Raw genomic sequence first — 20002 nt, 5'->3', positions numbered from 1 at the left:
CAGAAACCTTTTCTGTTTTGCAAAACTTTTGCATCTGTCCCAACAGACCTTTGGTGTTTCCATGCACTTTGCATTCTTAGAGGCCATTTTCCAAACCATGCTGGGAGGATATAGAAGGAAGGATTAGTACGAAGGTTAAATAAACTGTGCAAAGTCTTCTGTATAGCTGAGTTCAGGCATGAAAATTTGCATAGTGACAAGCTCATGTTTGTTGGATGGATTTTTTTTTCACCACTTGGGGGCCGGACACTTTTATAATTTACGTTCGCACTCATTTGGAGCCACCTAAGGGATGTTAAGTCAAATACTGATTCGCCTTTTAGCTCTGTTTTTGTCTCGTGCTGCATTATTACCTGCAAAAAGCTCCATTAGCCATTTAGCTAGTAAGTAACTTTATCTGCCATTTGATGCCGAGAAAGTAGCACACAGTGTGTTTTTAGAGCTTTCTCTCTGAGATCGACTTCTTCCTGAAGCTGGAAACAGGTTGATAAATGTGGTGAGACTGAAGCAAAATGTAAAACAATGAGCTGAAAGACACTAAAATGAGGAGAGGTGCATCTTTAAAATCTTTTTGCTGGTGCACTTTGTTTAACAGCAGGTTACTTATATTGTTGATGACAGGATTGATATCACTCTTATATTTGTCTTATTGTCAATAATAACAACAATAATGATGATGATGATCATAATAATGATAATAACAATAATTATGAAAATAATAATGATAATATGTTGTTTCACTGTCATGACATCAAATACTAAACACTGAGACCGGATTGAGACTGTTTTAATGGCATATTCTGGTAGAATACAGTAATATGACAGCAACAGCAATCTGTTTTCATGTCAATTTAACTTGGTGCCAATGGTGATACAGCAGTATTAGAGTAGATGCATCATTGCCGTTGGGCTTATGGCTTCATTCCTCTGAAGTCTGACTGATCAGGTGACCACTGAAGGAGGTGTGGCTGTCGTGCGCCCAGATAGTAGTAGATTTTTCCATGCGGACGTGCACTTGGTCCCCTCTCTTCAGGTGCAGGTATGCTGCATTTCCTCCGTTATCAGCATTATCAGCAGATGATCTCTGATCAGTTGAAGTGACAATGGTGTCGCTGTTGCGGACCAGTGTCAGGTTTGATGGATGTTCTCCTCCGGCATGGTAGAAGAAGGTGAAAAAATAAACACCATCAACGGGTGCAGCAAAGATGCCTGTGGAAAAACATCCGGTTATTCCTCAAATTTAAAGGTTTCTGAAAAGCTTTCTGGAAGATCTGAGCTCTTTTATTGATACATAACATTCTGCCTGCATTACAATTAGAAAGACACATTAAAGGATAGCAAGCAAACCACTACTGTATATTAATATGGTTGAGTAATCAACAATGGACAAAATGGATTGGAATGGAAAATGGAAAGTAGCATCAAAACGCATTCAAAACCTAAAAGTACAATTTGTAATTGTATTATTGGCAACTTTAAGTCTAAAGTCTAAAAGAAGATTAAGACAGATCCCCTGATCTTTAAAAACTTCTAAAACAAAAAAAAAGATAAAGGGAAGATTATATAATAAGACATAAATACTGTTAATACTTTATAAACATACTGTCGAGAATACAGAATATATACTGTATGTTATTTTTTCACATTGTTTGTGTAATGTTCTGATCTTTCTATGTCTCTTTAAATCTGCATCTGCATTTTCACGCTTAAGCAGCTGAAAAAACACACCCATGATCTTCCTTTGCCAAGTAATTATGGCTCTGAACTGACTGTTTACACCTCCAGCATACACGGGAGTCCAAAATTCACCCTCTTTTTAGCTCAGGATTCGTCTCCACCGACTGCTCAACATGCTGGATGCTCTGCTCTGTTTTCTAGCTAGATTTTGTAATGTCTGCGGTTTGGTGCTGTTGCAGTGAGTTTAATAAAAGGATGATAAACAGAGCTGATGGGTACTGAAGAGTGTGTAGAGTATGTGACCCCTTTCACCTTATATGAAGTCATTTAATCTATTGTAAATATAAAAACATAAAGTATACAGTATATTCAACAAGCAAACAATCAGCAGGGGGGATTACCAGTGTGGTTGCATGTGATGTATTTACCTGTGCTGCTGTTGTAGGAGTTACCAACGTTGGTGATCACTTCGTTGTAAACCAGAGGTATGGTTACATCGAAGGGTCCGTAGGTCCCACCATAGGCTGCCACTGCACTGAATGCCACCTGGGTTGTAGCTATATAAATGAAATTGTTATGTTATTTTGTCAAAGCATTTCTTTTCTATTGATCTTGTGGATTTCATAACAAAAGAGCAGCAACATGATTAACTACAAGTTGCTCTTTAATAAATGAATGAATCAATAAATACATTTTTTTTTTAAAAAGTCTCAAATGAGAAAGTTTCACTCTACCTTTGTCCTCCAAAGCTTTCAGCTTGATTTGCAAATCTGCCAGTCTAACGACCAGGGCGTCCATCTCTCTCGGCTGATCACTCGTGCTGATATTGCAGGCAAACTGTTTGTTGCTGGTCTTTGCTCTGTCTCCAAAGCTGTGATTCAAAGGATGGCTGCTTTGGCTGTTTTATATCCTTCAGTTGTTGATGATGATGATGATGATGATGATGATGATGATGATGATTAGGATGTGTTGTCACATGCCTCCCTTAGACAGTTACAGAGGATCTGTGGTATTGGCAAAATGCCATTCTGTTAAATCAATCAAACACAAATCTGTCCTCACTCCTGACATGACGTTGTTGTTTACTGGAGAGATCAGGCTGCCTTCATCAAGTAATTCCAAATGCACAATATTCCCTTTAATATTGTTTCAGCTGCATTTTGATGTTGGTATTAGTAATTTAATTCCCTTTTTTCTTGGCAGACATTGAGATTAAAATCGAAATCATTCTCAGTTTTAAAATGTAGGTTCTTCTTGATCTTATCTCTTGAATATAGGCGCATTAAAGTGGTTAAAATATTTTATATACTGTAATGCAAATACAATTGAGATGCCACTGCAGCAAAGAAAACTTTATTGTACTTCCTCGTGTCATTCAAGTACCTGATTTCTTACTGAGAGGTTTTAAAACATGCAAAACATGTAATCTGGCTACTTTTTCTTCATCAAAAAGTGACATCTTTTATATACTGTAATGCAATGCAGTTTTACAATTTAGATATTTTGATCATACATCGTGCAGAAGGCAATAAAAATACATGATGAAGGTATGAAATCCTTCATCATCCATAAATTGGTGACACCTTTCCTTTTTTCTTTGTTTATCCAGACAGAAGACGAGATTAAACTCTAAATAACTCTCAGTTTTAAAATGTAGGCTCTACTTGATATAGAATAGATGCATAAAAGTGACGTACACGTGTTGTTCTTCCCCCTGATCGATCACGTATCTGACATCTTGGTGAGAAGCTCAAAGCTGTTATCTGGCTGTCATCTCTTGGCACAAGGCTCATTCCCTTCCATGGAACGCATCACTCTTCTCCTTTATTTCATGGGTTTTTGCTTCCTTACAGTTTATGTTCCAGAGATTAATCAGAAATGTTGACATATAATATATATATATAAGCGCACAAAAATAATAGTAAAGTTTATTCCCGTAATGCAAAGCATAACTCTACATATCCACTGGAAGATACTTTTATAGGAGAGCGACAGATCGAGAAATACAACTGTGCTTGTTAACCCTTTCTTCTGCAAAGTCTTGCATTGAAAAGATGAAGCAAATCACACCCACTTGTCAGTTTATTCAGTAAACTTAACTAAAACAAATACAAATACAACATTCATGCAATAAATGTTTGTTGAAGCTGTTTGAGTTTTAGGTGTTGATTTGACTTTGTGGTCATTTTGGAGGCTGCAGTTTGTGGTGCTGCTCAATTCTATTGTTCGTCGTTGTAATTTGAGTATGCTGTGACTTTTGTTGGTCTGTTCTGTACACGTGGCATCTATTGCATGTCCGTCTGTCCTGGAGGAATCCCTGCTCTGTTCTCTGAGGTTTCTACCATTATCTCCCTGTTAAAATGTTTTTTTGGAGGAGTAGTTCTTCATCTGAGGATCTAAGGGTCAGTTTGCCGTACAGACTGCAAAGCCCCCTGCAGCAAATTGTGATTCGGGATTTGACTGACATTTGTTTCTATTATTTTGATCACCCCATTTGTGCAATGAGGGTAAAGCCAATGACAGAAACACCCATCTGAGGTATGTAATACGGTTCACATACAACAGTGCAGCACATTTTGAAAACTGACATATGTTTCGTGTGCACACTTTCTGAAAAGCACAGAAAAGTAGTGGCACAGACGTTCTGCAGAAAGCAGCATGAAGTGGAAACACTCAAGCAAGTTGTAAGTAAATTGTTCGGAATAAGTCTCTAGACTCATATGACGACGTGTCTCCACATATTAACCACGAGCTGATCGTCCACAACATGCCTCAAATATACACTTAAGTGTAGCACTTTAGTTAATGCACTAAAATCAAACTACTACTTGAACTTCTTGAACATATTTTCTAATATTGTGTGTGTGTATACTGTATAGCAACTACTTATTTGTCTCCTTTCTTTTTCTATTTATCTATCTATCTTTTTTTTTTTAAATCCTGACGCAGCATTTAAGGCGAAACGGCAGAGCAAGGATTTCATTGTGCAGTGAAGCTTGTTTTTATCTGTACATATGAATTAATTAACCGACGAATTCTTGAATCCTTGACAGCAAATCACTCACCGTGTCTTCATTTGACAGATATGCATCTCAGCTGAAGTGTACTTACATACAGACTGTGCCAATGCTTAATAATTATATTTGCCAACAGAAACCCACACACCTGTAAAATTCACAGTGATATCAAATTTCAACTCACATTTGCATTTATTCTCGTGAAGCAGCTTTTACAGAGCAGAAAGTCCCTCAAAGATAACTGGTATTTCAAGCCTTGGGGTATTTCTAAGCCTTCAATGCTTCCAATGTGCACATGCATATGTACAGTGGTGTGAAAAAGTATTTGCCCCCTTCCAGATTTCTTCTGTTTGCGCTTTATTGTCACACTTACATGTTTCAGATCATCAAACCAATTTTAATATCAGACATAGATGACCTGAGTAAATACAAAAAGCAGTTTTTAAATGATGATTTCATTTATTAAGGGAAAAAAGCTATCCAAACCAACCTGGCCCCATGTGAAAAAGTAATTACCCCCTAAACCTTGTTGCCCTTGGCGGCAACAACTGCAACCAAGCGTTTGAAATAAATCATGTTAAATCATGACTTAACTGTGATTAACCACATTTTTGAAAGCTGGGTTCAATTTCACTAGCCACACCCAGGCCTGATTACTGCCAGAGCTGTAGAAGCAAGAAATTACTTAAACAGACAATATGAAGTAGGCTAAAAGATCTCAAAATGCAACACATCATGCCCCGATCTAAAGCAATTCAAGAACAGACAAGAAACAAAGTCATTGACATCTATCAGTCTGGAAAGGGTTACAAAGCCATTTCTAAGGCTTTGGGACTCCAGCGAACAACAGTGAGAGCCATTATCCCCAAATGGAGAAAACATGGAACAGTGGTGAACCTTCCCAGGACTACCGGCTACCAAAATGACTCCAAGAGTGCAACAACGTCTCATGCAGGAGGTCACAAAAGAACCCTGAACAACATCTAAAGCACTGCAGGCCTCACTTGCCTCAGTTAAGGTCAGTGTCCATGATTCAACAATAAGAAAGACACTGGGCAAAAATGGCCTCCATGGGAGAGTTCCAAGGTGAAAACCACTGCTGACCAAAAAGAACACAAAGGCACATCTCACACTTGCTAAAAAACATCTTGATGATCCCCCACACTTTTGGGAAAATATTCTGTGGACTGACGGAACAAAAGTGGAACTTTTTGGAAGGTGTGTGTCCCGTTAGATCTGCCGTAAAACTAACACAGCATTTCGGAGAAAGAACATCATACCGACAGTCAAACATGGTGGTGGTAGTGTGATGGTGTGGGGCTGCTTTGCTGCTTCAGGACCTGGACAACTTGCCGTAATTGATGGAACCATGAATTCTGCTCTCTAACAGAAAATCCTGAAGGAGAATGTCCGGCCATCAGTTCGTGACCTTAAGCACAAGTGCACTTGGGTTATGCAGCAGGACAATGATCCGAAGCACACCAGCAAGTCCACCTCTGAATAGCTCAAAAAAAAACAAAATGAGGGTTTTGGAGTGACCTAGTCAAAGTCTGGACTTAAATCCGATTGAGATGCTGTGGCATGAACCTTAAACAGGCCATTCATGCTCGAAAACCCTCCAATGTGGCTGAATTAAGACAATTCTGCAAAGAAGAGTGGCCCAAAATTCCCCCACGGCGACGTGAAAGACTCATCGCCAGTTATTGCAAACGCTTGATTGCAGTTGTTGCCGCCAAGGGTGGCACAACCAGTTATTAGGTTTAGGGGGCAATTACTTTTTCACATAGGGCCAGGTTGGTTTGGATAGCTTTTTTCCCTTAATAAATGAAATCATCATTTAAAAACTGCTTTTTGTGTTTACTCAGGTCATCTATGTCTGATATTAAGCCTTTTAACGTCCTCACCAAGAAAAAAGCAATGAAAAAATTTATTCTTTATATATTTTATTTCCTTGGGGCAAATACTTTTTCACACCACTGTACATATGCAGCCCAGAAGAGCTGATTGTCACAAAGACAGCGCTGAGTCAGAAAAAGAAGGGAGAACCAGAGATGAAAGCCTCTGGTCCTGTTCATCTAAATCAATCTGACTAGCAGGGACACGACAAGCCATGAAATAAGGCAATTTTTTGACAATGTATTTTGTGTATGACTTGAATTATGCAAATAAAAGTTTGATTCACAGTGAGACAGTGAGGTGGTAAGACTTTGACTTTGTTTTTAATAGTCCATTCGTTGCAAACACACATTCATGCTTGGGCACATTGTGAACTATTTCCGTGAGTTCTTTGCACAGATTGAGGACTGCGGACTAAATCAATCGCACGAAAGGCGAAGTTCAAGCATGCAGATAGAAGAAGGAAACAAGCATCGTGGGCCGGGGGCTAAGATGGCTTTTGTGCTTGTTTGGCAGGAGTTCAGAGGTTTAGAGCGACAAGAAGCCGTTCCGTTAGAAACACGGTTCCTCGTAATGCCCAGAGGCATCAAAGACTAAGCAGCTGAGTGACAGTTAAGGTAAAAATATGAGATTTAATTAAGGATTTAAAAACCTTTCCCATCTGATGTGGGGTGGGGGTGGGGGGGGTAAGATGGATATGACAATACAGAAATGATGTTAAATCATTGTAGTGATGGCCTCATTTATTTGATTGATTATGTTACAGCAACACTTGTGGTAATCTCAGAAAGTATCAGTGGTATATTTGCTCTATTATCAAACTTAAGATCAATTAAATTAATCAAACTGTTTCAAATGGCTTCAATAATGATGTCAATTAATGAATATATGGGCCATGTGAAGTAAGTGTGTTCATGTGTTTTCATCATCTCATTCCCACCATTGTTACCATACTGACAAGTCAGGGCTCATATTTATCCAACTGTTAAAAGTTAAAGTTAAAAGACATTTTGGTCCTGGGAAAAATGAACGTTCAAAAACTTCACCTTCACTGCTCGTAAATTTAAGATTTATTGATTTACCTCTCATGCAAAAATGCTTTTTAAGAGAGCTCAAGGGGTCTCTTTGCAAGTTAGCAACAAAAAATATTATCACTTTATCATACGGCCACACAACACGTGGTCCACACCATGTCAAAGGTCATGCTTCAGGGGCAGCTCGGCTATTTAAAGGTCCCTTTTTCGTGTCTTTTCAACATAAACGTGTCTCCTGGAGTGTCTAGACACAGTCAAACTATAAGAAAAGACCATCCTCTTTCATTTTCAGTAAATGTGTGTGAGGACTTTAGACTCGGCTCCCCTTATGATGTCATAATGTGACCTCCTCCAGCCATTCAGCAGCAGACCGTCCTGAAAACCCCCTGGAAGCCCATGGAAGTGGATACACATGTGCTTGGTACCACATGAAGCCGTAAGATATTCGACTTCCGGGCATAAAAGTACCCAGATCAGACCCAGACCACCCAGACCAGTAAAAGAAAACTTTATTTGAGTGGCACCTTTAAAAACAAACTGCTTTGACAGACAATGCAAATCAGGATATTCACAGATAATCAGAACAGCGAGGCCAAATAATCCAAGGATTACAATGAAAAAACTCTCTACAATAAATATCCTCTGAAATCTAACTGGGAATTGATTCATTCTTGTATTATTATTTAATTTGGGCGCAGCCGTGGCTGCAGTTGCGGCTGGTGGCCGCTGGGGGCAGCAGAGCCTCCTCTCTCCTCCTCAGACTTCTTGGTGAGGGAGGAAGGAGCAGCCTCTCTCCAAGATGGCGGCGACCATAGACAACAGCAATGCTGTACAGGCGACAAAGAAAAAGCACCTCGGCATCCCCGAAGCTGTGTTTGTGGTGGGTACAGATATGTTATTTCCCGTTTTACCGCCTGTGTACGATGGGAGCAGACCGCTGAAAAGACGCGTTTTGTACCCGCAGCACGTTTGTGGGCTCGTCATGCTAGTTAGCCGAGTTAGCATGGGAGCTAAGTGAGCTAATCCTGCTGTGTGTGCAGGCTGGGCGGCTGCTCCACTCCATCTATGGACATCACCGTGTCACTGTGTGTTGTAGCTTCTTATTTTCACCCTGCCTCGTTTCCTCTGTGCGCTTTTAAGTGTCTGAGTCAGCCAGTTGATTTAGCCGTGAGCTGCTTGTGGTGCAGCCCTTCCCTTCTCCTTAATTATGATGAGTTTAGGTAGAAACAGTCAGGACAGAGGAAGGTGTGGTGCAGCACATGCAGCTCAAAGTAGGAGAGACTGTTGATGTAGTCAGATATCAGGTTAATGGTGAGTGTCCTAAATATAAATGTAGATAACAAAATGTAGTCCACAGAAAGTGAGCAGTTCAGGATCAGCAGATTCAAAAAGATACCAGAAATGTAACTTCAGGGTGTAATTGTAATTTCTAGAAATGCAATTTTAGAAATACACAATGCCAAAAAATAAGGTGTAGTAAAAAAAAATGTGGTGTTTATATCATCCAGTAAATAAATCCAATACACAATGTCCAAATTCAAGTTCCCCAAATGGCTGTGCTATGTACAGTATTACATATGGAGTACAGGAGCATGTGTGAGGTTAATTTAAAACCTTCTCTTTACACATGGGACCTGTGGTGTCCTGTGAACCACAGAGCTGTAATGGTTGTGATGCCACTAAGACACAGTAATAGTGGTGCAGAGAGACAGAGGGGAGTTTAAATGCACAGAGCGGAGATGGAGGATGGAGCCTCCTCAGCACCTGGTGCCTCTGGCGTCCGTCTCTCCCCGAGGAAGATGAAGGAGCGTGACTATTGAGTTTTAGGCATTATCAACATAGTGGTGGTAACATTTAATTGGAAAGAAAATGAATTAATAGCGATGTTAAGCAGGCAGGTCTCCAGCCTTGGCTCTACTTTCAGTTTGTCGTTCCACAGGAAGCTAAAAGCAGCTTCACCATTTTTAGTTTAGACTCTGGGAACAGGCGGTAATGCAGAACCAGCCGACCTGAGAGGTCTGTGAAGTTCATTCTGGGTCTGGAGATCCGATCAGTAACTTGGGCCTAAACCATTCAGTGATTTATGGGCAAGAAATAACATTTTGAGGCTTTCTCTTTGAGAAACTTGTAGCCAGCGTAGTGATCTGAGGGCTGGAGTGCAGCTGTCCAGCCTGCACTAGTTTCACACCGAGGCTCAAAATAGAAGGCTGATTTTGTTATTGGAAGACACCTATTTTTCAATATTGCTGATTCATCGGCTCATGAGAAATAGCAGTGCGGAAATGTCAAAGATGTGTTTGAGTTCATTTAAAAACAGTGCTGCCATGACTTTGTTTGTCCACCAGAGAGCAATGATGAGTTTACTCTTTCTTCAATAATGTAGAATCAAAAGATTCAAATGCGTATTGGAAAAAAGCCCAACTGACCAGCTGATGTATTGTTACCTGGACTCAAACTCTGATATTAGTTGGTGTTGGTTAACGTCTTGGCTCACTGTGTGCTCTCTCTCTCTCTGTCTCTCTCCTCTGCTGGACTTCACAGGAGGATGTCGACTCTTTTATGAAGCAGCCAGGCAACGAGACGGCAGACTCGGCGCTGAGGAAGCTTGACGAACAGTACCAGAAATATAAATACATGGAGCTCAACCTGTCTCAAAAGAAACTCCGGTAACGACGACAACAAAGCTGTTTATACTCTGTTTCAACATGCGTTTCGTTGATCTGCTGACAGCGGAGACGCGTCACCGCTCACACCTGTGTCCGCCCGGAGACGGGATGTCTCTGTCAGGTGGAGCTCAAAGGGGCCCTGCAGCCGTGCACTAGACAGGCGGCAGATTTGTTTTTCACTAATTTAGCTTACATGCACGGAGTCAAAGTGATGTGCGACTTGCAAGAAGCTGCAGGGCAAGACGAAAAAAGGACGGACGTAGAAAAGCAGTGGCTTTCACACAGCAGCGACGAAAGTATAGCATCACTAATAGCACTGATGACACATTTTCTTGTTAACGTCTTTGTCAAGGACTTAATTTTTCAGGCTCTCAAACATTTCTTGCTTTAATCCCAGTAAACTCACGTCGTATTCTGATTTTGTTGGTTTGTAAGTCGTCTTGTGACATTTTCACACTGTGGCCGTTACACGACTGTCCTTTCCTGACTGAGACTTGTCATTTCTCTGGATATGCAGGTTGAAAAGCCAGATCCCTCAAATCACACAGACGCTAGAAATCCTACGGCACATGCAGAAGAAAAAGGTGTGTATCATCTTTGGAAACGAATGTTGAAATGTTACAGAAAACGGACTATAATCTGGATTAAACCTGACTGCTAGTTTTACCAAACCTGCTTGTCCTCAGTTTATTGTGCTATAAGATGCTGCTGCACATACATATCTGAATTTGTGTCTGAATAATCCTCTTATCATTATTATCATCTTCATTATTAGAATTTCCCATTAGGGGAGTAACAGTTTGTGTATTTATCCCAAACTGCTCAGTACAGGATGTTCACTTCAGCATGATTCAAACAGTTACTGTCAAAATAGATAAATAAACTGTTACTTACTTACTTACTTAAAAACTTGAGTATTTCAGATGAGCTTAAAGATTCCCTTTAACTTAACATTCCTCAATAGTTAATTCAAACATTTTGAAACCTATTTTAAACTACGTATATGTTTAGGGTGCAAACAAAATCCTCTTGAGTAAGTAAATTCTACAAAGATTTACCTTTTTTCTTATTGTATAAATCCTACAAAACCACATACAACTGCTTATTGTAAATCCTGTTGTTTATTTCATAGCTGACACTTTCCTCTGAAGGATTTATCATCTGTGCCGTTTGTCTGTCTGAGTCGTTGAAGAAAACCTCGTCAGCGTGATTTGAAAAATGAACGATGGAGGGTTTTTTTTGACCAGTTTGCTGTAATGATTTGTTTTCCCAGGATACCACGGCACCCATGGAAACACACTTCCTATTGGCTGACAACGTTTACTGCAAGGCCTCAGTGCCGCCCACCGACAAAGTCTGCCTATGGTTAGGGGTGAGTGGACCTCGGATTAAAGCCAGTTTTATTTACTGCTGTGTTAGTGTTGGTGCTGTCATGGGGGTAAAGGCTGTAAATTGGGTCCCGTCTTTCACTCCAACTCTTCCCTCCCACAGGCTAACGTCATGTTGGAGTACGACATTGATGAAGCCCAGGCTCTCCTAGAGAAGAACCTCTCCACGGCATCTCGTAACCTAGAGACGCTCGAGGACGACCTGGATTTCCTGCGAGACCAGTTCACCACCACCGAAGTCAGTATCCTTCCACCACGTAGCTTCGTCTGAGTGAGTTCAAGGAAACATCTTGCTGTTCCTAGTTCTGCTTTGAAAGGTTCACACTGGGCGACTTTGAGTCTTGTTATGCTTCTCCTAACAGTTTCTGTCCCATGTGACAGAAGTAATAAAAAGGTAGAACAAGAAAAGGTAAGAAATACAAAATGAACAAATCGGAAGTGTTAATATTAATATTCTGTAGTTTGACGTGTTGCCTAATACTGAGTTTTACAGTGATCCTTGGTACTGTAACACAGTTCTGTTTAAAATGACTCATCTTTACTTATTTAACGTGAAGTCTTTCTTGTTAAAACGACTGTAAATCAATTAAATGAGTAGTTTTTGTTGACACCTACTTGTGTAGAAACCGGTCAAGATGAAAGCCTTTTTCAAAATATTTTTTGACATATTTTTGACATATAACACATTATTAATTGCTAATTGACCAGTTCAGATGTTAAGCCAAAAAATAGTTTTGAAGGTTTCCTGTAAAGGGTCAGTTAACACAAATTTACAGGCAAGAAAGAAAACATGTAGCTTTGTACTTTGAGTGAACTGATCCTTTAACGCTGTTTGTGAGGCCTAATGTTCAAGTTTGTCAGGCACCTTAAATCTCTCAGCTTTAGTCTTCTAAGTGTGTGTTTCCTGTGCATTGATCCACCTCATACCATCTGATTAATTAATAGATGAATTAATCAGAAACTGGTTAAAAAATGAACCCATAGTCTTCAGGTTGCTCATTTTGTCTGACCAGCAGCCCAAAACCTAAAAGTAATCTCTTTACAATGAAATGAAACTGAGAAACGGAGCTAATCGTCACATTTGAGAAGCTGGAATTGATTAGTAGTTGCTTTTAAAAATCATCACAATAGTTGATGATTCATTTTCTGAGTGTTTTAGCACCAAATTTTGCCTCTTAGATACAAAAGTTCAGCCTTGATTGTTATAATTCTTCGGGACAAAACCTGGAAACCTCCAGCTCCAGTACGTTATGAAATAAAACTGTCGCTCTGCTGCTGCTGCTGTTCCTTAACTCGGTGCTCCCCTCAGACATGGCGCGAGTCTACAACTGGGACGTGAAGAGAAGGAGCAAAGAAAACCTCCTCAAATCAGCAGACAAGTCTTAATATCGACAGGCGGTCGTCCACATAACTATCTCCTCTGTAGTCAATAAAAAAGGAACCCTGTCCCCCAACTCATGTGTATGTTCACCCCAGAGCTCGGCAGATAGGAGGACATGTTGGAAACATCTGGAAAAGCTGCAGCGTGCTTGATTTAACTCACTGAGATTATTTAGAAGACTTGTGAATGGCGCCAAACGGAAGGAAAGCTAAATCAAGCACGCTTTCATAGTTGTGGTTTCTTTCTAATATGCCCTCTATCAGGTGAAGCTCACACTTCCACCACTACTGTTTTCTGTTGATTTGTTACTTTTTAAAGTATTTTTTCAAGTAAAAACTAACAAAAAAAACAAAGGCAACGAGGCGATTTTTGTATTCTTTTTATTGATTTAAAGTATGTTCCTGTTATCTTCGGCAGGGTTGTGAGTGAGGGTTCTCTCGCATCGTCTTTAGTTCGCTAAATCTTCCCTCCTTACTGACCTGCGCTTGTTTTTTTTTCTCCACTCTACCTGCAACACCAATCACACATGGGACCTGAGTTAAGTTAATTCCTGAAACGCTCCCAGTTGCCGTTATACTCCGTAGAATCAGGCTTATAGGACGACAGCGGTCGAGACGAAGAATACAGAATATTTCTGCCTTGTGGCTCCACTTTTCACTCACTGCAGGACTTTGAGTTCAGAGGATCAGTTGTAGTCCCGCTCCGAGCCTGCTGCTCCTCCTCCTCCTCCTCCTCCTCCTCCTCCGTCCCCTTTGACTCTCCTCACCCGACCATCTCTTCTTCTCCTCCTCCTCCTCCTCCTCCTCCTCTCCTTATAGCCACTGTTCTGCCTGTATTTATTTGTCTCTCACTGTGTTCATTAAACAATGAATGAAGTAAAAGAAGAACATTTGGGCAAAGAGACAAGACCTTGACCTCGTGCTCTGTGTGTTCATTCTTCATCTGATGACGTTCACAGGAACTGCAGCTGAAGATGGACGGTACGGAAATGATTAGAAAGCATTTTAGTAATTGATATCCAATTGGAATATAAATTAGTAAACGACTAAATTGATATATTTATAGTTTTGTGTTTTTGTTTTTCCCTGTTTATTAATATATTAAAAGTTAATTTTATTGCCCATTTAAATGCCACTTAATGGAATATTCAGGCTATTTGTTTATGGATTCACTAATTCATTTGTAAAATCTTTTACACATTCCTGTATTTATTGTCCTGTTGGATATCAATGAAATGCTTCATAATCATTTCCATGGTCGTCCATAGGCAGCTCAGATTATAATTTCCTGTGATGCAGCTAAAAGTAAACCACCCTCAGCTGTAACACGTGTCGCTGACATGTTGAAGATGATTTCCCTCCTCTTCTTCCTCCTGCTGCTTGGTCTTTAACTTTTCCCTCTCCACCTTTTAATACATCTTGTCCCTTAATGAGCAGCTCGTAGTGGAAACACAAAGGCGTTTTAACTGAACGTGTTTGTGCAGTGATGCTCGAGCTTTAAGCGTACGAGCCGACTGAACGCAGGTAACCACACCTGTGCTGTTTGGCGTCCTCGGTGCTTCCCTCCAGTGGTGGGAAGTGGAACTACAGCACAACAGTGTATTTAAAAGAGGAAGCGAGTGCACAAACCAGGGGTTTTCATATCCCTCCTGTTTCTGATAAACGGGAAAGTGAAGTGCTCCTACTTCTCAAGATTAACTATTTAGACATCCTGCATCACTGATGATGATAAAAATTGAGATATTAGTTTGAAAATTCAGGTGCTCGTTCAGAATGGAGCCAGTAGAAATATATAAATAAGAAGCTCTGACTGTCCAGCTCAGTGTGGGTGGAAATCCATGATGCACAACACTGAGAGTCAATATTAAAAATCCTTTTATGCAAGTCGAAACGCATTGGTTCATCCATGAGTTAAAGGATTTTTAATATTCACCATCAGAATGCCTTGGATTTCTCATTAGCTGCCTTTTTACTGTCATGAATATCCACCGACACTAAGCTGCACGTTCATAGTTCTTTATTTCCATATTTAAAATCCCACAAAGCTAAAAGCAGGCTGTTCTTCTCAAAACTTGTTAGAGGTGTGTGGATCTCACGGGACATCTGCAATACAAACACATGATGATGTCATAGACCACGATGTGTTGCTGTAGGTTAAACTGCAGAACAGTGCATGAAGTAGTTAACATTAGCCAAACTGTAAACATTTATGCATCAAACAGTAATGCAGCCGTGATATTAATCCAAAAATACATTATAGTACACAATGATAGGGACCATTTTTCTGATGATTTTGCTGATAATACTTACATAAGGTGTGGAATGCAGGGCTTTCCTGTATTTGAGTATTTTAACAGTGTGGTGTTAGTACTTTAAATTAAAAAAAAATCTGATTACTTCCTCCACCGCTGCCTCTGGGACCTCTGTGTCTTGTCTCCTTTGCCCGGTTGATAATGCAGATGTGCTGTGTTTGTGGAGGCTGAAGAAGAAGTATCTAATTTAAAGGAAATTAGTTGCAGGGGTCAGGATTAGCTGAATTAATAATAATAATAAAGTTGGTGTTTTAACAGCATCCTTCTCTCAACAACCAGCTTAAGATGAAAAAAGCAACAACCTGGGTTAAGAAATATGCTTGTTTTCCAGTCACATTTTATTTTTATTTTTCTTTCATTTCAGTTTATTGAGAGAGGAGGAGGGTGGAGGAAGGAGAGTCTGTCCACTTTGACCCAGCAGGATAAAGGACAGTGCTAAACTTAATTGTCTGTACAGCTCAGAAGGTTGAAAGGTGAAAAGAGAAACCTAATTTTTGTTGTCACTGCTCCGGGTTACCCTGAGGGGAGGATATAGCTGTTGCACACTGACGACCTGTCGCCCTTCAGAGTAGAAAACCCAGCTAAAGGTTAAACACGGCGACGCACCGACAGTGGCTTGTGTTTATTTCCTACCCTTTTGTCTGAATCACTTTATCTTTCCTTGACCATAAAAGTGTGTGTATGCAGGGTCTGTGTGGAAAGTCTGGAGTAATTAAGCCATTTCTCCTGTCACCAGTTTTACCCAACTCTACTAAACTACTAAAATAAAAGAAGGCCTACAGATTAACTAGCCTGCTTATGGAGGGTCATTTCCCGTCTGTCTCAGGCTGCAGATTCCTTAAGACCAGGGACGATATTCCTAACGAGGAATGCAAGACTGAGAAGTAGACGAGGAAGATGTCTGTCAGGTTAATGTTAAGTTACATCCAGCATCTGTTAGAGTAGCTTAGCATAAAGACTGGAAACAGCTAGCGTGTCCCTGTCCAGAGGTCGTTTTGGCCACACGCTTATTTGATTTGACTTATTATTTATTGCTCAGAACACTCCGAGTTTATGCTACTTATGTATTGGCATTAGTGTTACAATCGAGTCACAGAGGAACGCATCTGTTCTTCCTCTGAGGAAGGTGATAGATGTTTAAAATACTCAGTCATTTAACTCTGAAACAGACGTTTCGCCTCCCATCCAAGAGGCACAACTTAAAGAAGCCTCTTGGATGAGAGGCGAAACGTCTTCAAGTACCTTCAACAGGTCCAGCTGACTCCTAAGGAATAACTATGACCTGGATGAATCAATACTGAGGCCCAATATATTTAAGGTAAGACTCAAAGAAGCAGTTGTTCTCAGCTCAAGATTAAGTGTAATTTTACTATTTAGTTTTTTGTTTTTGTACGAATGAAACAAATTAGAGTGAAATGGATCTTTTCATGCGACTCTCTGTAAAATAGCAAATTAGTTTATTTCCCAAAATGTCAAACTATTCCTTTGAAACAAAAAGTTGTAACAAGGAATTCAACAGAGCCCTTTTTTTTCCAGCCCGTGTGAGGGTGCAGTTCGGCCTCTCTGAGGACAGTTTGGCAGTCTAATGTATTCTGTATGTGAAAGCAGCCTCGGTGAAACCAAACGCTGCCAAGGATCCTGGCAGAGGACGCTGCTCAGTGCCAGTAAATCACAGTGTTTGCTTGTCTGTAAACAAGCCAAAAGACTGCAGATTGCTTTGCTGTCAAACATAAAACTGCTCTCTATCGTACGAGCGCCTCCCTTAAACGTTGCCCTTGATCCCTTCACGAGTCCTGAGGTGACTTTGTCAACACGGCTCTGAGTTTTCAAATCTTTGTCTGCACAAAGATCGGATCAATAAAAAAAAAAAATTAAAAAAAAAAAAGACCAAAGAGGCTTGTGTGAAAAAACAACCTTGACAGAGTAGACGGTGAAAACCGCCTCCTCCAAGTTCAGCACTGTCATGTGACTTACTGAAATCGACGAAGGACACTAATTCGCTTTACTAACAGTGAAGCCAAAAACATTAACATCCGCCCCCAGACCTTTAGCAGCTGAAGAGGCCTCTAATGGTGTTTAATCGCTTGCTGCTTATTACATTATATTATACTGGAATCAGCATCCCTGCAGTAAGTCTGGCAGCTTCAGGATCAGACCTGACAGCCCACTTTAAAAAGCATGTGTACTGAGTTCATATTACACATTTGTCAGCTCAAAATACACAAATTATATCTGCTGTTTGGTGGCATCTTTTTTTTTTTTTTTGTCATTTAAATATGTGATTTGAAGACGTTCTTTTAAACCTTTAGCTGTCAGCTCTTCTAACAGTGGACATATTTTACAATCATTGATGTGAGAAGCTTAAAGAGGGCTTAATGTTTTTGTTGACATTCAAGCACCATTGAATGTGTTAAAAAATGAAGGACAATGAGCCAGTTTCACCAAAATGTTGCCTGTTCTGGTCTACGTGGTCTGACCTTTTCACAAGCAAAGACAGAGAGCTGCTTTAAGCTTTATGACCAAACCGTCTCAGGGGCTGATTTAGCCTAAGAAGTAGGTGAGCTCAACCCATTGATGATGTTTTATCTTTTATTTATTTAATTTGAATAAGAAAAATCCAAAGTCACCAAATTTGGAGATGCATGGTTTTCAGTGGAGAACCGAGAACTGAAGGGTACAAAAAGAAAAATGCCTCTTCATTACAGAACCAATAAATGGCTAAGATTTATCTTATTTTTCATTCTAAAACACTTTTTTGTGCATTTTTGCATCATTTTCTTGTATTTAGTCTGTTTACTTTCAGCCAAGTTCAAATTTAAATTCCATAAATTCATCTTTTAAGGCGAAGTATCACTGGCTCTTAAAATAATAGAATAATTCATGGAATGATGTATTAAAGGGAGCATCAAAAGCACATCACAGCAACACTAAAGTAAGAAGATGCAAAGAATTTTTTAACAGGGAACAAAAATTGAACAAGGAAGTCAAACATGAATTCGGAGGGAGTCAAAAAGTAAACTCCAAACATGACATTTTAAAGACTTTGTATTTTATTGTAGCTACTTAAATTAATAGTTCAACATTTTGGGAAGTGTGCTTATTTGCTTTGTTACTGAGAGTCACATGAGAAGACAGACGCCCCTCTCATGTCTGTACTCTAAGAAAAAAAACACACAGCTGGTTATCTTAGCTTAGCATAAAGCCTAAAAACAGGGAAATAGCTCGCCTGGCTCCATCTACTAGCACCTCTAAAGCCCCCTCATTAACACATCATGTCGCATTTATTTAATCAGTGCAAAAGCCAAAGTGTTAAAACAACAATTTGTGGTTTTATCGGACTCTCAGCAAGAAACCAAGTGAGCACGTTTTCCCAAAATGTGGAGCTGCTGCATTTCTTCAAAACAATATTTCAGAGTGGAAGCAAGATATTACAGAGCGTAGAGATATCCAACTGGGTGCTGTACAGCAGAGCAGATCCACCAGCTGGCTGACATCTGGTGAAAGAGTCTTGGCAGCCAATAAGGAGGAGCCGCACACACACAGGAGACTGCATCCACACCCACACCCACACCCACAGACCTTCGCTCTTCTCAACTGTCTACTCCATGACGTCCACTTGGGAGCGCTTAAAACGTGTTTCAGTAGAAAGCTCTGGTGATGATACAGCAGGCGGAGAAAGGAAAACAGACAATGTTGAATTTCTAAAAGGGCAACAGGGAGAATGCAGGCTATTATTATTATTATTATTATTATTATTATTATAATTATTGTTATCATTATTATTATTTCTGGAAGGATTTGTGCAGATCGATCTTTTCTACCTGGCAACATTTCACTCATTTCAGTAGGAAATAATGCAGTGTGTCTAGCCGTGTCACTTGAATGATTTCCATTCGAGTTTCAAAGCATTTAAATCACCTCTGTCAAGGCTTTTGTGGAAGGAAACGGGGCGTGTCGCTTTGACTGGAAATGTTTCTCACACGCACCTTTCATCTTTTTGAGAAATGGGTGTGAAGTCTCACCTTTTCCCCCCTTGCGGATACATTCATGTAAAAATAAGATAACGCGAGCACAACTCTTTGGAGGCATGTAAAAAGAAGGCATACAGCGTGAGAAAATGAAGCACTTACAGTCACCTCACTCTACAGAGGACTGTAATTATGAACTGCAGGCAGAAAGGCATTGGACAAATTAATTCAAAAAAAGAAATACAGCAGAGACAAAGGCAACAATGTAGGATTGTGTGTGAGGGTCAAAGATACTTATCAAATATGACAAGAAGAAAAAATGATGTAAGGAAATAAACATTTACACAAAGCCAGGTTTAAGTTACTTAAAGTAGATGAGGTAAAGTACATTTAATTGCTACCAAAGTTTCTCCGTTACTCGTCAGCCTTTAAATGGAAAAAAAAGTTTTAATTGAATTATAGCAAATGCAGCCAAATATGTAGGTAGATGTGGCTCACAAAAACACACATAAAAACAGATCATTAATATTTGGTCCAGTGCTAATCTCATAGGAATATGCAGTTTGAATGGGAATCTGCTTGTGTATTACTGCCAACTCGCGTGATTTTTTTTTTTTTTGTTATGTCCCCTTGAAAACACCATTGTTCAAGTTTTTGCCCTGAA

General features: G+C 39.9%; 2 protein-coding genes across 2 annotated transcripts; one reads left to right on the top strand and one right to left on the bottom strand.

The window, feature by feature from the left end:
- Positions 1-771: 771 nt before the first annotated feature.
- On the bottom strand, positions 772-2535 carry LOC139223009 (complement C1q-like protein 2). The gene is made up of 3 exons (XM_070854933.1): positions 2412-2535; positions 2106-2234; positions 772-1209 (listed from the first exon to the last, which is right to left on the bottom strand). Exons 1-3 carry the CDS (start codon positions 2473-2475, stop codon positions 920-922), a joined length of 483 nt encoding a protein of 160 aa, XP_070711034.1. The 5' UTR covers positions 2476-2535; the 3' UTR covers positions 772-919.
- A 5867-nt stretch (positions 2536-8402) lies between these two features.
- vbp1 (von Hippel-Lindau binding protein 1) lies at positions 8403-13132 on the top strand. The gene is made up of 6 exons (XM_070854593.1): positions 8403-8504; positions 10166-10290; positions 10808-10874; positions 11564-11662; positions 11782-11920; positions 12988-13132. The coding sequence occupies exons 1-6, from the start codon at positions 8424-8426 to the stop codon at positions 13062-13064; spliced, it is 588 nt and encodes a 195-aa protein (XP_070710694.1). The 5' UTR covers positions 8403-8423; the 3' UTR covers positions 13065-13132.
- Positions 13133-20002: the final 6870 nt, after the last annotated feature.

The sequence above is a fragment of the Pempheris klunzingeri genome, chromosome 23, assembly GCF_042242105.1.
Source record: "Pempheris klunzingeri isolate RE-2024b chromosome 23, fPemKlu1.hap1, whole genome shotgun sequence".
NCBI lineage: Eukaryota > Metazoa > Chordata > Actinopteri > Acropomatiformes > Pempheridae > Pempheris > Pempheris klunzingeri.
Note: the sequence above shows the minus strand (reverse complement) of the source record. Positions and strands in the feature narration are given on the sequence as shown.